Here is a 15,915-nt window from a genome sequence, read left to right on the forward strand (position 1 = left end):
TTCAAGAAAATTCACTAGGCTTTTACAGTTCAGGAGACTCCAGTCCCAGACATGCAAAGACACAAAAGCACCACAGCGTATTTTAGGACAAGATGTTAATCTCACATGAACTTTTTCATAGGCAATACTGTTTTCTAGCATTTAATTCCATTCCTTAAACATTTTTTAAGTGTTTCCTTAAGTATTTTGAGACAAATACAGCTATTGAGGTTGGTTGTTTACACGGTCTTGTTAAGAAATGCACAGCATTTTGAAAGAAAAGTTGGTTTCTGTTCCTTTTGCAAACTCATGGTAGTTATGGAAATCCTAGTGATTTATTCTGCAGCGTTTCAATTCTATTCAATACATTCTTTTACCAGAATGCTGCAAGAAGATCCTGTTTTGTTTCAGCTCTATAAAGACCTTGTTGTGAGCCAAGTAATCAGTGCTGAAGAATTCTGGGCCAACCGTTTAAGCCTGAATGCAGGGGATAATTCTGCAGCACCTAGTAAGCAGGATGTGGGCATCTCTGCAGCATTTCTGGTACGTTGGACATCTAACTGAGAGGATTTTAGAGCAAACAGATTGGGAAAAGTGAAAGTTCTGCTAATTCCCATATACTTCATTGTTCTTGCCTGGTTCCTCAATTTAACATGCATGTGAGAAGGAGAAAAGAAGAATTAAAGGTTTTACATAAATCTGCATCCTCAAAATGTTGCCAATTTGAGATGCTTAATTTGGACTTTAAATTGACAATGGGCAGACGTCATTTATACTGCTGCTTCCTTTCTGTAAAACAGGAATAATGGTGAACTTGCAGTCACTAGATTACAGTCTATTAACTCAGTAAGTTGAAAAGATTGTGTTGCAGCATTGACATGCATACATGAAGCTGCAAAGACTTTCCACAGAATAGGTTTTATAACCTCCCCAATGTCTTAAATCATGCTTTCAGCTACTTGAAGAACAACTTAAGTATCTGAAGTTTTACCTCACTCTTTCCAAAGCTTTCACTTATGTTACTCATTTGTAGAACCAATGCTTCAGTAATCATAATGCAGTCTAAAAGTAATCTAGGTGCAATCTTCAGATTCCTCCCACATAGGCATGTTTCTACTTGTGCAACAAAATTCATACACATTATGACTCTTCAGCTGGAATCCCATTTCCACACTTGTTACAACTGTGTACACATCAAGGGTTTGGGAAGGAAAAAGGGGGTGGGAGCTGCTTTTGACTAAGCTGCTGCACAAAGACTTGTTTTTTACTCCGTAGAAATACCTGAATCAGATACCAAATGACCTTGATTGCTCTGATTTCCCATTTCCCATTATTCTTACACCTTAATGTTAAAAAAAAAAAAAACAAAACCCAAATTCTGTTTGTGTACTCTGCATTTGTGAAGAAGACTTCAGATATTTGTGTGTCCTAGCTCAAGTTAAAATAACTATCTGGATCTGCTCAGAACGAGTGTTTATCTAGGAAGAAGGTGGCACAAAACTTAAAACTTAGGTGTACAGGAAAAGGAAGACAAGAAGGCAGTGTCACTGAGAGTTGGACTGAGCTCTTGCTTGCTCCAGAGCTTCCTAAAGAGATCACTGAGATCTAACTTGCAAGTTCTGTCTAAGGCTTACCCTTGATTTCTAAATTCAATGTTATTTATCAGTTATACTGAGGTGCTTTTAGTGTGTAAGGAAATAAGGTGCAAGAGCCATAAATTCTTTTTTGTCCCTTCATTATCACCTTTAATTAATTATTCCACAGCTGAATTGTTGAATGAATAACAAAAGATCAGGTATATACAGTAAACATGCCTATTTTCACTTTGAAACAAAGGTATATTAACTAAGTTTACTTTTTTCACTAATGGAGTGGCCTTTCCTTTTCATCTTCTAAAGCTTACAGTATACTTGTTGAATCATCCCTTAAGTGACAAGTATAATAAAGTAGTTAATGCATGCTCTTCCATTTCTCATTCTAAAAATACCTATTTATGATCAAATATGATATGGATTATTGGAGAAAGAAGATTATTTTATCTGCAGCAGAATTTGATTGCAAGATGCCAGTTTTTTTCCTTCTCCAGTCACAGAAAGCATTCTTACATGACTTTTTCCTCCATGTATGCTTTTTCTTAGGCTGATGTACGGCCTCAAACGGATGGCTGCAATGGTCTGAGGTATAATTTGACTTCAGATATCATTGAATCCATATTTCGAACATATCCTGCAGGTAAGAATAGTGCTTTACATAACAAATACTAGCATTCAAGAGTTGTTTTTTGCTTTCTTATTGTGGGAAGACTAGAATGTTAGTCTGAGCCTAGAAGTATAAAGGACCATGTCTTTAGTCTTCTGGATGATTTTCCTTTCCTCATTTGGGGGATGGGAAGAAGGATGTGTTGAAATATGCTTCTGAAATGAAAACTTGATTTTGTTAAATGAAAACATTTTAACTTGTTATATTGACTTTTTTTTTTAGTTTGTGAGTAGATATTTGGTTCCTACAATACTCTCGTATTTGGTCTTTCAATTAATTGTTATTTTTCTTAAAAACATCTTTGGGAGGAAAAGAATCTGATGTCCATCATTCCCCTGCACTGTATTGAACACTGACACTGCTTTATTTTGGCCCCAGATTAAAAAGACTAGATCCATTCTGAGAATAACTAGAACTCTGGCAAATCAGACTTACTGTGTGTGTGCACATTTGAAATTAGAGTATTCAGACTACTGTTCTGTGCTTTTTTTTTTTTTTTTTTTGAAAGCTCTAGCTATCATTGCAGGGCATGAAATAGTAGCTGTTTGCTCATGTTTAGCTACTGCATTCACTTACATTTAATCTGCATGAGTGAGGGCAGCATTAGACAGAAAGCAGGAAAGGAAATGTTAACATAAAATACCATATTAAGATTTGTCAAACAGTTTGTCATTAGTACTTTTTTTTTTGTTCACAGTAAAAATGAAATATGCAGAAAATGTTCCACATAACATGACCGAGAAGGAATTTTGGACACGATTTTTTCAGTCTCATTATTTCCACCGGGACAGGCTCAATACAGGCTCAAAAGACCTCTTTGCAGAATGTGCCAAGTTGGATGAAAAAGGTAAACTTCTTGACATTGTTTCTGCAGTAGGCTGCTACAGTCTTAGCTAGATCATGGAGCACAGCACTTGAGATAGATCTAGTGCGCCTAGCAAAGCTGAAGCAAAAGTTTTCTCATATTGGTTTACCAGCCATCTGGTTTGTTGAACTGCTGCAGACTGTCATTCAAAGTTAGCTATTGCTTTGCTATTGTTAGCACCTTCAGTAGTGAGTGCATTTATTGAAACAAATTAGCCTTTGGAAATCAGTGGCACTAGAAATCCTCATTATTACAGCTTGTGCAACAGTAAATCTGTGATCAGTTTGGTAAGAAGCTGTCATGCTAGACTGATGATACTCTGCTGTCAGATACTGTGGAATAATTGTGTTTACATAAGGCTTGATTTTGTGGTAGGCACTCAATTTAGAACACATACAGCTTTTGTTATAGATCAAGCTTTAGGAACAGACAAATACGGATCCTGTTTACGAGATTTTTCAGAGGAGTTGCCATCCCTACTCTCAACCTTTTTCATGTGAAATCTCAAAAGTATTATCTGACTTAATTTTTTACTGAACTTTTGAAGTAAGTTTGTGATGCAGAAATACGGAGAGTTGAGATCACATAACACCATCCCTTAATTTGTATTTTGCTAATGGAAGCATTCTCTTAGTAATGCACAACCCTTCACAAGTAAAAGCTATCACCATTCTTCCCAAGACAGGGCAGCAAAACAGTGCCAAAATTAGAAGAACCACACAATTAAGGCTTCCTAGTTCCCACTACTACAACTAGTAAAACAACTTCATTTTTTTTTTTAACCAAGCATTCAGTGATGTGTAGAAGTTGATAAAAACTGCTAATTAGTAGATTGATCTTGTACAATAACTTCCCAAGTCTATTGCTTATTTTAAACAGAACCTTTTGAAAGGGTTTTAGTCACAGTGATACTTGGGTACATGCAGAACCTTTGTCTTCTCCTTTTAAAGGTTAAATATAATCTAATAATCTCAGTTACTTCTGTTTATTTAGATACAGTTTTTCTTGGTTTTTTTCTTTGTTTCATACAGGGTTAAAAACAATGGTGTCTCAAGGAGTAAAAAACCCTCTGATAGACTTAACAGCTTTGGAAGATAAAACATTAGATGAAGTAAGTAGTTGTCAAACACACACTCCTTTCCCCCCTTAGATTCAGTTAAGGAGAAAGTGGGTCTTTCTCCTCTTAAAATAACTAACTACAAATGCTAATTCTAAACCACATTAATTATTAGGCTGCTGCAATGGTTGGGTAGTCAACACTGATGCAGTTGTATTTGTGTAAAGAAATTGAAACTGCCTGTGGACCTATATGTCTGCCTTAGTGTGCTGGGTATAAATGCAGGACTACCCTTTTTAAAAAAAATATTTCATTTGGATGGCTTTTTTGTCTAAGTGGACTCTCTGCCTTCTTCCTACCTTTTAGAATCTGTGACAATGTAGAGAAGAGTAGCACAAAACAGGAAAAGGTCTTCACATTTTTTCTCACTTTGAACACTATTTGTTTCATTCAGCTTAATTTTAAGAACACATGGCACAGTTTGCTTTGTTTAGCTTGAAATACTGTTTTGCTAAAAATGTGACTAACTTAAACTATTACTTGCCTCCCAGTACAAATTAAAGCAGGTGTTATAAATGTTGTACCATAATGTGAAATAACTTAGATGCACTTTTTCTGATGTTTACTTAACTAAGACTTTTGAGTTGTAATTAATAGTGATGCTGTGTTTCTAAGTCTTTTTTAGTTTTTTGTGTTGTTTTGGGGTTTTTTGGTAAGTGTTGTACAAAGCTATCAGTCTGAAACTGGACTAAGAGTTTAGGAATAGGTATGTTTAAAATTCTACGCAAAGTTCCCTATTTGCTTTTGAGGCTGGTTAACTGCAAGCATGAAACTGAGCATGGGGTAAAGTGAGTTGTCTTCAGCCACCTGGTAAATGGGGAACACTTCCAACATTTAAGGCTTGAGGTTTTCTCAGTTCCTAGTGATATCACATCCTCCTGACAGGTGTCATTTAGCCTGTGGGCTGCTGATGTCCCACAAGATGTTAAAAAGAGAGCAGTAAAACAATTGCTAGCTCTTGCAGTGCCTGTTGTGTACAGGTGATCCTTACTTTTTTTTTTTAAAGCTAATTCTGGTTTTACTTCTAACAGTTCATGGATCTTATAAAACGATTTCTTTAAGAATTTTTTGCTTCTTCAGACACCTCTAAACTGCCAAGTGTTAGCAGAATGAAATAGTCTGTAGATACTTTTCAAAAGTGATGTTGGGGTAAGGTAGGGAAATACTGCTTCAGATGATGATGCAGTACCACTCAGTAAAGACAAGAGGAGGTGGCATGCAGGCTTCCTCACTCAATAGAGGAAAATAGAGACTTCTTCTGGTTTTGGGGCAGGAGGTAGCTAATGTTGTTTTCCTTTGTAGGGCTATGGTGTTGCTTCTGTGGCCTCTACATCAAATGCCTCAAAATCTGCTAGAGAAAGTAGCAACGCTGCCATTATAAAACGCTTTAATCATCATAGTGCCATGGTCCTTGCAGCTGGCCTCAGGAAACAGTAAGTTTCAATGTTGTTTAAAGCCTTTTTGTAACAAATTTTAAGGAATTTCCAAAATTAAAACATCTTCAATTACTCATCCAACCTTTTTTATTTTTTATGAATGAAGAATTTAGCTGTAGAAATGAGAATACCTTTAGTTCCTGTTTTACTTTATAACAGTTCTTCAGAGCTGTCTGAGATGACAGATGCTATTTTTAGCTGAGTTACCATACAAAGCAGATTAAAAAGGAAAGGATGTTTCTGCCTTAGCTCTCTAGCCCTGGTGAAGGCTGCAGAAGTAGAATTCTGTTTGCTGTGTGGAGGCGAGGTCTGGTGCAGGCAGTTCCTACTGCTTGCCTTCTAGGAGCAGGTCTGCTGGGGCTTTCTGTAGTGGGGTGCATAGACATAAGCAAATGAGGAAGCAAAAGAGCAGTGTGGCATGGGTGGATCAGATGAAAGATTCCTGCAGTGCTGTACCCTGCCCCTCACCATAAAAATGTCAGCTGGTTACGCATATTTACAGTAAACTTCACAAATGAAATTTCTTGAGAGACATTTCTCTTAAGAGAGACATGAAATGTCGTGTTTGGTGTGAAGTCTACTTTACAACTGGTTTATAGACACTTACCCTGCCCAAATCTTGTAGACCTGACCTGTGAGACATCTTAATTAAATACTTTCCTCTGTGTAGCTGTGCTCCCTCATGTTTTTCTGTCTTGCACAAGTTGAACAGTGGATCTTAAAGTCTCGTCTGGGTAAGGTGTTTCTGTTTCTCAGCTCAGAAAGAGATGAAACAATAGCTCTCATTCTGATAGTCTCTAGGCTCCCATAGCTCAGCTAATACCTGCTTGGTATTAGTGTGTATGCAAAGTGTTTCTAATTTAGGCATGATTTTACTGTGCCCCACTTGCATTGTGGGCATGCTACTCTTTCTGAAGAGGAGAAGCAACCTCTCCTGCTGTTGAATTTCCCTCTTGACAAACAGGGTTATTTGAGGAGTTGGCTGCTTCTATCTAGATCAGCTTCTAGAAATGAAGACATAAGGGGAAAAAAATTGATATACGGTATGTGAACATGCATATAAGACTTTTGAAACAGATGTATTTACTTTGTCTCTAGCTTGTATCTTAAGTTTCCTGTGAGGTGAATTCTTCTTAATGCTGTTTCTCTATTTTAAGAGAAGCACAAAATGACCATTACAGTGAGACCAGCAGTACGGATGGAAACTCCAGGGATTCAGATTTCTTTCAACCACCAATGAAAAAGGTATAAAGTTAGCTGATGCAATTTTAACTAAATGGAACTGGAAGGTCTGTCTCTCAGAAGAGTGCTGAAGGTTCCTTACTTGTTTTATGACACATATAAAGTGATACTTAATGTAGCTTTGCTTAGAAGGATGTAGAATAAGAAGCTGAGGGCCTGTAAGAAGTTTTGTACTTCTGTTAAACAGAACAGTACCTTAGGGTGTAATTTATTTGTGTTTATTATCTCTTCAGTAGGGCCCAGTGAAAGTAAAACCTTTCCAATATGCTTCTGATTGGACCCAGAAATCTGGTTCTGTTTGTTTCTATTCAGTGCAGTTCTATTTTTACTTCCCCCCACCTTTTTTTCTTTTTTACCCCCCCCCAAATACCTGAAAACTTCTAGAGAACATCCGTTTGAAAGAGATATGGGTATTCACTAATACTAAGTGTATTGTAGAGGGGGTGATTAAAGTGGCACATGGCAGCCTTCTTCATCTTAAGGTCAGAAGTTGATTTGAGGTTAAACTGAAAGCAGTGATGCCTGGTGCACTGAAATACAGGACAACAGCCTGTTTGAGACTAACCATAGCTGCTGACAGAGTAGGAAAGGGTACTGCAGTTGCTACAAAACTGAATTGAATACTCCTGCTAGAGTTGACAGCCTAAATAGAAAATGCCAAGAAGACTCAACATTGTGAGGAAAAGGTTGTAGAATACATGTTGTGTTAAATGTTGAAACAGTCAACACTGACTTCCCTGAATGCTGCAGTTTTTACTGAGGGGGTAAATGACATACCAGAGCTAGAATAAATGTGATGAAAACAGGAGTGAAAGAGTAGCATGAACAGGAGACTTGAAAAGTAGTTTTCTCATTTTACAAATCTGGTACCCCATGCTGTTACCTCTTGCCACTAAGCTCCAACTCTACTGTCACCAAATAGCTTGGGTAGCTTATAGTTGTAGTGTTACAGTCTTTTATGTGAGACATTAAATCATTACGATTTCTGCTAACCTGGAGGTAGGCAGACAGAGAGCACCAAGAATGATCTATGTATAGCAGAGCACTTCTTGGAAATGGCAAGGACTGCAAGTTTTGGCCAGAATCTGCAGAAAAGTCATAGTGATAGGACTTCTGAGTTGCACACTTGAACCAATGTAGGGCACTGCTCCCTCTGGAGGGCAGGCATGAACCATTCCACACTTTCATTTTCTTGAGGTTTTAGTAACCCTTCTGCTCAAACTTGGTGAACTGGAAAAAAGCACTGGACGCATCAAACTGTATCCTTATTAGTAATGGGTGTCATTGTGTCTTATTATAGGTGAAACTGCAGGAGTCAATTGAATATGAAGATTTAGCAAAGAATAATAGCGTTAAAACTATTGCACTAAACTTAAAGAAGTCTGATAGGTAAGTTAAGCAAATAAATATACATGGCTATTTCAGTGTGTTCAGTTTAGTAGGTCTCTCATCACAGCCTGAATCAGCTGATTTCATCTCTACTGTGCCACTCTCAAGTGTGTTTAGGCTAAGTTTAGAAACCTATTAGGAACTCCTGCATAAACCAACTTCCAAGTAGTTCCCATTTAAATTTGTGTTTTGATTCTATCTTGCTTTTCAGCAAGTGAAGTCTCTGTGAGCCTGTTCAAGGGCTTCGACGTTATAGTCTGTGAAAGACCTGTATTCATAGTGCAACACTTTGTTGCAGCTTACAGTGGAAAAATGCATGTGTTGCATGTGAAAATATGTACTATTCCAAGAAAAACCCACTCTTGGGAAAAAAAAGAAAAGTGGAATCTGGATAGTTTGGACTGCTTACTGGCCTAGTATTTTTCTATTAATAGTCATCTTATTTTCTAGATTTTGAGTTTGAGAACCATAGCTGTAACTTCAGAAAGTGATACCACAGGAAAGAGAACAGTTCCAAATGTGCACCAAATTTAATTTAGCTGGCAAAGTGGTGTGAGTTCCAGCATCCCAATGATATTCCCAGAACTAGGTGGCACAGATAGCTTTTCATTAGTAAAACAATGCTCACAGATTCACCAACAGAAGCTATTCTCTTGTTATGCTGCCGTACCCCCCCAAACCCAACCTCTTCCCATGGGGGAATGTATTTTAGTTTGTTAATAAAAAAGATTTGGATAGTAGCATCAATGGTTGGAAAGCATCTACAATTAGAAACATTTAAACAGTACACCGAGTTTGACCTCTGTTATACCAACATTCCTGCTAATACACTTTTCTTTTTCCTTTTCTTATCTCACAGGTATTATCATGGTCCAACTCCAATTCAATCACAGCAATATGCAACCAGTCAGGATATAATTAATTCTTTTAATAATATTAGGCAAGAAATGGAAGCATATGTACCCAAACTAACTCAGGTATGGAAGAATACATAAAATAATTCCCTCTTGATCTTAGCATCTTGCTTTCTATGTAATTTCTTACCTCACGTGTAGTGGAATTTTAATTTTTCAGGGTAAGCTTAATTATCTCCAATAGTTTTGTTATTCCATTTATTTTACAACTTTATCCATGCCTTTTGAGCTACTGTATTTAAAATCTAAACAACAGCAAACTGAGTCAATGCTGATATTCAGAGTTGTATACTACTTTTACTATGTTCTTTTGAGGAAATGGTAAAGATACAAAGTAGTAAAGCAGAACAGTAATGCAACATGAAGCTCAGGCCAATATTATTGATCCCCACCCCCTGAAGTTTAGGATGTAATGGTCTTAAGAGGTCATAGTAAGAAGATTTATAACTGAATGGGTCTTTTGCTCCTAAATGCACTTAGGTAGGATGTAGATCTCACTGTTGACTGCACAGAAGCTCTGTCCTGGTAACTGGAGGGCAGCATAGCCATGTAGCCAGTCTCCCCAGCCAGTATCTGAACTTCCTCTGTTAGTAAACCTAGGTTTGGCCCTAAGCAAAGCAGCCACAACTGTGAATGTGTTACACTTCTCTAGAGTAATTCTTTTGTCTCACTTCAAAGTAGCTGTACAGCCAGTTCACATACTAGGTAAAGAAAAGGTTTCTTTGTCCATAAATAATTGGAGAGCTTTAACTGAAAACATGAGCTATAGCACTTACAGGCACTGTGTCTAATTCTGGAGATGAGCAAACTCTTCATCAGAACTTTCCCTGTATCTGCTTAACTGTGTTTTTGCCATTGGAGTTGAAATTCAACTTACTTTAAAAGATTTTGTTGGAAAAAGTGATCGGAAATACTTGTTCCCACTCTCCCTTCAGGTTCTTTCAAGTGGTGATGCTACTAGCACTATTGCAGTCCTGTCACCTGGAGGAGCACTTATGCAGGGTGGAACACAGCAAGCCATAAACCGTAAGTCTTCAGAATGTATGATATTGTAACCATGCCTGGCTTGCTGTTTCATCTCCCTCTTAGAATATGTTACAATGATAAAGGAAATTGTGAAAACACGTAGCTGGAGTAATACTGGGTTACAGGAACAAAAAATGAAAAGCAACAACCCAGCCACACAGTGAGGGTGGTACTGGGTATACCAGTGCTGAGGCAAGTGAATCAGAGAAAATCTTACAGAGCAAGTGATGAAGGATGCACTTGATACTAAGTCCTCTTACATATAATGGGTATTGCTTGTTCAGCATTTCTGTATTTAAGATCCACAGCTTGCTGTGGAAAAGGACAACTTGTAGATTGCAAGGGCAAAACAGAACCCCTCCTTCTCACATCTTGATTCAACCATGAATTTTCCCTGTTGTCACATTCCTGCCAGTTTGGGTTCCTTTCTCTTTAGTCATGCAGCAGATGAATCCCTATTCTCACAAGGCAGGGTTTATAACAGTTTTCCAGTTTAATTTGTGTTACTTGGTACAAAGTGCAGCAGAAACTAATTGAGACAGCTAAGAAAGCAAGTATGAGTGCTTTGTGGTACTGAAAAAAGAGAGTCAGCAAGCAGTAGTGAGGTGTGCTTACCCACCCCAGTTGGCAGACTGGGTGTTACACTCCACTTCTCTGAGCCTGATCACCACTTTTGTTTTTTACAAACAGCCTATGCTAGAGTTTGCTATTCACTTCTCAGCTCACCATGCTCCTGTCATCTTCACGACTGCTTTTTGTCTTTGCTTTTTATGATTGTGGCTCCTTCCCTGTTCTTGAGCTCTCGCACCCTTTCTTCTTTAAGAGTATCTGGATTACAGTTCCTTCTTCCTGCCTGGATTTTTCATCTTCCACATGCTGTGACTGTATTCTCATTGTCAACATAAGAGAGAGAAAAACTTGCAGCATCAAACACGAAGTATTTAGTACTGCTTCTGATCTAAGAAACAGGACTACAAATATACTACTTCTAATCTTGGATTAAGTTTGGTGTCCATTCCTTGCCTAGCATAGGTCTTCCTATGCAATATACAAGTTTCCAAGTATCTATAAGTGGCAGCTGGCCTGATTTAATACTGCTGGTAGTCCCACTTAAGGTGGGAGGCACCTCAGCGTTCCCTCCCAGCCAACCTTGCTGTCATTCTAGTAGAACTGTATGTTGCTGAACTCCTTCATTAGCCTTACAGTCTCATTTTTCATGTGACAGTTTTAATTGATGTGACAAGATCTTTTTCCTGTTGCAGAGATGGTGCCAAATGACGTTCAGTGTGAACTAAAACATTTATATGTGGCAGTAGGGGAACTGCTACGACACTTCTGGTCCTGCTTTCCTGTTAACACACCATTCCTAGAAGAGAAGGTAAGGCAGAGCTTCCTGCTGGTGCTATTGGTTAAAATCATCCTTGTCCCTGCATGCCTATTGGCACCCTTCAGGAGCAGTTGTTGTAGGCTAGTTTCAAACAGAATGGACAGCTATATTCCAGCTACAGGTTTCTCATTGCCAGTTTAAAACATACAAACTAAAGCTCCCTCCTTCCCCAACTCAGACATAACCCCTGCAGTGACAGTTAAACTTTTCTTCATTCTTCTGTGCATCGCAAAATCACTCAGTCATAGCTTCAAAACAGACACTGCTTTTTAGAATAAAGTTGCCTTCAATAAGAGATGTCAGTCTACAACCAGGTATATGATTGTATCTGTTTTTCTGTTGCTGTTCTTGCTTTTGACCTCACATGGACCACAAAGATAAAAATTTGTGTTCAGATATGTTGGATTTTCTGCTGCAAAATGTGGCCTGAAAATCCGTAATAGTCTTTGCTTGAAGCACAGCAAGGGTTTTTTTGTTAGTATCTTATCTATAATATTTACTGGCAAAGAAGAATGCTCAAGAGTGACACAGTGCACTTTCAGTTATATTTTGCTTGCCTTAAAAATAAATACATGCTCCAGAATTGTTAGAGACTGATATTTTGGGAACTTTTCTTCCTCAAACTATACCTGCTTAAAGTAGCCCCCAGAATTAGTTACTAGGGTTTTTGCTGGAGAACAATCTGTTAAAGGAAGTGAAACTTCTGTGCATGTGATTATAGTATTGGTTTCTGTCTCTCTCAGGTTGTGAAAATGAGGAGCAACTTGGAAAGATTTCAGGTTACAAAGCTCTGCCCATTCCAAGAAAAGATTCGGAGACAGTATTTAAGCACAAATGTAAGGAGAAAATACTTTTTAATTACGTGGGGACATATTAATAGTTTGAATTGTTATCATCAACGGATGGTAGCTTTGTTACTTCTTGTCCTAGGGCATTTAATGTTTTTATGTTAACTAGGAAATGGGCAGAGAGAGCTTGGGTACAGGGTTGAGCATGGCTTCTCTCCCTGTATAACTTGCTGAATAACACCAGAAACTATCAAGAAGTGTAACTTGAAGTTACGCAAGTGAGGCAACAACTTTAAAACTGTCTCCCACTGTGTCAGACTTGAAGTGGTCCCAAACTAAATACCAGAACAGGCAGCACAAGCAAGTGTGTCACTTCCCTGTGACCTCAGCCGAGTAGCTCTCTGAACTGCTCCCTCTACAGATACTTTGCAGTTGAGCCTCCAGGTCTGTTCTCTCTTTACCTGGCGTACCTTTTGATTGTAGTGCGATTACTCTTTAGTGAGTAAAAGAATCCAACTGATTATCTGATCAAAGGGAGGGGAGGGGATCTGTTTTCCAGTAGCTGGGACATGTTTTTTTCCTCTTAATGTTTCAGCTGGTAAGTCATATAGAAGAGATGCTGCAGACAGCCTACAATAAGTTCCACACGTGGCAGTCCCGGCGTATGCTGAAGAAGACGTGAGAAAGCACGTGTACAGGTTTGAGAGCAAAATCTGCAATAGGTGTAGGAGTACAACCTAGCATATGTGCAGATCTTAGAGTTGTTGCAGAAAGACCTGCAAGCTGTGGACTTCCAGAAATGATGCTAACTGAACTTGCACATTCTTGAAAAAGAACTGAGATTAAACTTGAAAACTAGGGAGAAAAACAAGGAAGAACCAAAACAGAAGAGATGAGGTGCAAAAATATTTAAAAGACACTGTTTACTGCAGTTACTCAGGAACTGCTTTTGATTTGCATAAAAAGCTGCTTTCAGAAATAAAAAATTTAAAGAGGGTGTATTAATAAAATCTGTTTTTCTGTCTTTTTTTTTAAAAAGTGTATGGCACAGGGTAGAACTCAAAAGTTTTTCTTCACTGGATTCTGACATTTTACTGAATTGTTTGTACTTTCTGCAACAGTTTAACAAGGATATTTTAAAATACAGCTTAGACTGTTTTTGCTTCAAACATCTGGGAGAGTGTAGCTGTCAGATGACAAGCCTCTACCACGTTTCCCCACCAACTGGAAGCAAGAGACATTGCACTGAAAGCTGTTTATAGTCTGGGGTCCCTAAAGGCACATGGGGGCAAACTTTTGCCTGAAGTCTTGGATTTTTATGCAGAATTTTTTCAGCCATCAGTTTTGCATGTTTTCCTTTTGAGTGCAAGTGTGTGCTACTACAGTCTTTTTTTTTTTTTAAGATGGCACTTGTTCTAAGGAGAGAATGCATTTTTAAAAATGAAGTTAAATAAAGTTTCTTACAAAATAAGTCATTTATTTTCAATCGTTAGACATTTTTTTATTTCTTCTCCTAAATATCTTTTCCTTCACTCTTCCCTTTTGACTGTTAAACTATTTTTGGCGAATTGATAATCATTGCAAAGAGAAAAATATGTTACTTACACAATGCCCATAGATACTGGGAACCTGTGCCATACTTTGTTCCAAATGGAATCAGTTCACAATTTCAAACCAACTTGTTCTGTATTCAATGTGACTTCAATGCAAAGTAAACCTGTTTTCTATAATATATGCAGTTTAATGACATCCTTGTATTTTGTTGTCATCTTGACTGTACCAAAGCCCAGTATGGGCTACTGAGCTGTTTCACTTCTGACTAAATGTGACTGTTAAGAGTATAAGATGCATTTCCTACGAAGACAAATCAGAGTGACAGTATGTATTAGAAGCAAGCACAGCAGTGTTTTGTACAGCAGAAGAAATTCCCATTAGCCTGCATGATGGCTTAATACTGCATTTTGCCACCACTGGTATGATGCTTAAACATGCTAGTATGATGTTGGGTGGAGAATTCTTGCAAATTCTTACAGAAGAGAAGATGTATCTGTATAGCCAAGTCTGTTCTTGTTCTGTGCTACTGCTCCATTTATGCAAGAGGAGTTTTGACTTAACTGATGCGTGGACATCAGCAGCTTCTTTTTACTCAGTGTTTTTGGATTTTTGTATTATGCTAATACTTTGGTAAAAGCTGAGTTTCAGTTCAATGTCACTGTCTGCACCAAAATTCTGTTTGGAAACGTATGCATATTGTTAAACCTACTTTCCCTGTCTGCTTTTGCAGATAGATGCATGTTACCTGCTCTGTGATGTTCATGTGGTTCTGCTACAAGAAATGACTGGGCTCAGCAAGCAAGATGCCCATTATTTTTGACAGGGTGAAAATGTCACTAGGAATAAACAGATGTATGTAGAGCATTTGGGGAACGAGGTGCACATCTTGTCAAGAGTTACCTTTTGTGATAAAGAAGCCATTGCTCTAAAATTTAGGCTTAGGTCATGGCTTTATTAAGCCTAATCCTCTTGTAAGTGCAGGCAGCTCCTAGAAATAAAGGGTGGTTGTGTTGTCCCCCACTCCAAAGCATTTGATCTAGCAGTTACATGGCCAGTTTTCAACTGTTGAGTGAAAGCTGTAACACCTTTCATTGTATCAGAGGGCTAGGTTCAAGAAAATAGCCTGATTTATAATCTAACCGTGCCTGAAGTTACGAACAACGCATTTAAGTATTAGACTGCACTGAGACTTCATTTAAAGAAGAAATTATAGGAGAGTTTTGAACATGGAACTAATTCACTCTTGATTTGAAGTAGTATTTAGTGTTTCTGGAAACACTGTGCAAAACAGTTATTACAGTGAGAGTTTCAGTGCATCACAACAGCATTTTACAGTTCAAAGGACTGTTTATAATCATTATGGGGGATGGTGTTGCAATAGCTTTAAATTATTATAGTGATATCAGGCTATCAAAATGTACCTTAATTAACAGAACTGGAGGGGGAGAGGACTATGACACTAAATTCAACAGTTTTGCCTAGAGACTATACAGGCAAGGCTGCTATGCACTTCATATTGCTTTTTCAGGTATTGTGGCAATAAGGCACAGGCCCCTCCTAAAGTAAGGGAGGTAAATTAAATATTCTTTCTTTTACATTGTGTTCCCCTTTCTGTAGCATGGTCCAAAATCAGACTCATTCCTTAAGTTTTGAAACTGAATCATCATGCATTATATTACTATTGGAATCTTTATACTGACTTGTATTTTTAATGAGAATTCATAAAACTTGTATCATTGGCACTGATCTAAGATTTGTAGAATAAACCCTACTGAATTCTAAAGTCAAGTCTTTTCTAATGCTTAGGCTGTGTTTTCTGATGTTCAATTAAATCCCAAACAGGCTCCACTCAGGTCTAAATTGAGAGAGGTGTGTCTAGTGCTTAGGTGAGCTTTTCCTTCATGCTCGTAGGAGGGGTCAGGAGCAAAAGGGTTACAATACAGTTACTGTCAAATTATT

At 38.0% G+C, this 15,915-nt stretch overlaps 2 protein-coding genes across 5 annotated transcripts in view; both read left to right on the plus strand.

Annotated features, from left to right (window-relative positions):
* The window catches only part of GTF2H1 (general transcription factor IIH subunit 1), a 24,047-nt gene extending 8,303 nt beyond the window's left edge, over positions 1-15,744 (plus strand). For all 3 annotated transcript variants that reach the window (XM_051622259.1, XM_051622260.1, XM_051622261.1), the window contains exons 4-15: positions 360-522; positions 2,118-2,211; positions 2,936-3,085; positions 4,135-4,214; positions 5,523-5,653; positions 6,814-6,901; positions 8,199-8,287; positions 9,147-9,264; positions 10,137-10,227; positions 11,490-11,605; positions 12,358-12,450; positions 12,998-15,744. In XM_051622259.1, coding sequence (XP_051478219.1) covers positions 360-522; positions 2,118-2,211; positions 2,936-3,085; positions 4,135-4,214; positions 5,523-5,653; positions 6,814-6,901; positions 8,199-8,287; positions 9,147-9,264; positions 10,137-10,227; positions 11,490-11,605; positions 12,358-12,450; positions 12,998-13,084 — 1,300 coding nt within the window. In that variant the 3' untranslated portion in view covers positions 13,085-15,744. The remainder of the gene's footprint in view (positions 1-359; positions 523-2,117; positions 2,212-2,935; positions 3,086-4,134; positions 4,215-5,522; positions 5,654-6,813; positions 6,902-8,198; positions 8,288-9,146; positions 9,265-10,136; positions 10,228-11,489; positions 11,606-12,357; positions 12,451-12,997) is intronic.
* TMEM86A (transmembrane protein 86A) overlaps positions 1-15,915 on the plus strand; it is a 526,280-nt gene that overhangs the window by 352,423 nt on the left and 157,942 nt on the right. The window lies entirely within an intron of this gene.

This window comes from Apus apus, chromosome 5 (genome assembly GCF_020740795.1).
Source record: "Apus apus isolate bApuApu2 chromosome 5, bApuApu2.pri.cur, whole genome shotgun sequence".
Classification (NCBI taxonomy): domain Eukaryota; kingdom Metazoa; phylum Chordata; class Aves; order Apodiformes; family Apodidae; genus Apus; species Apus apus.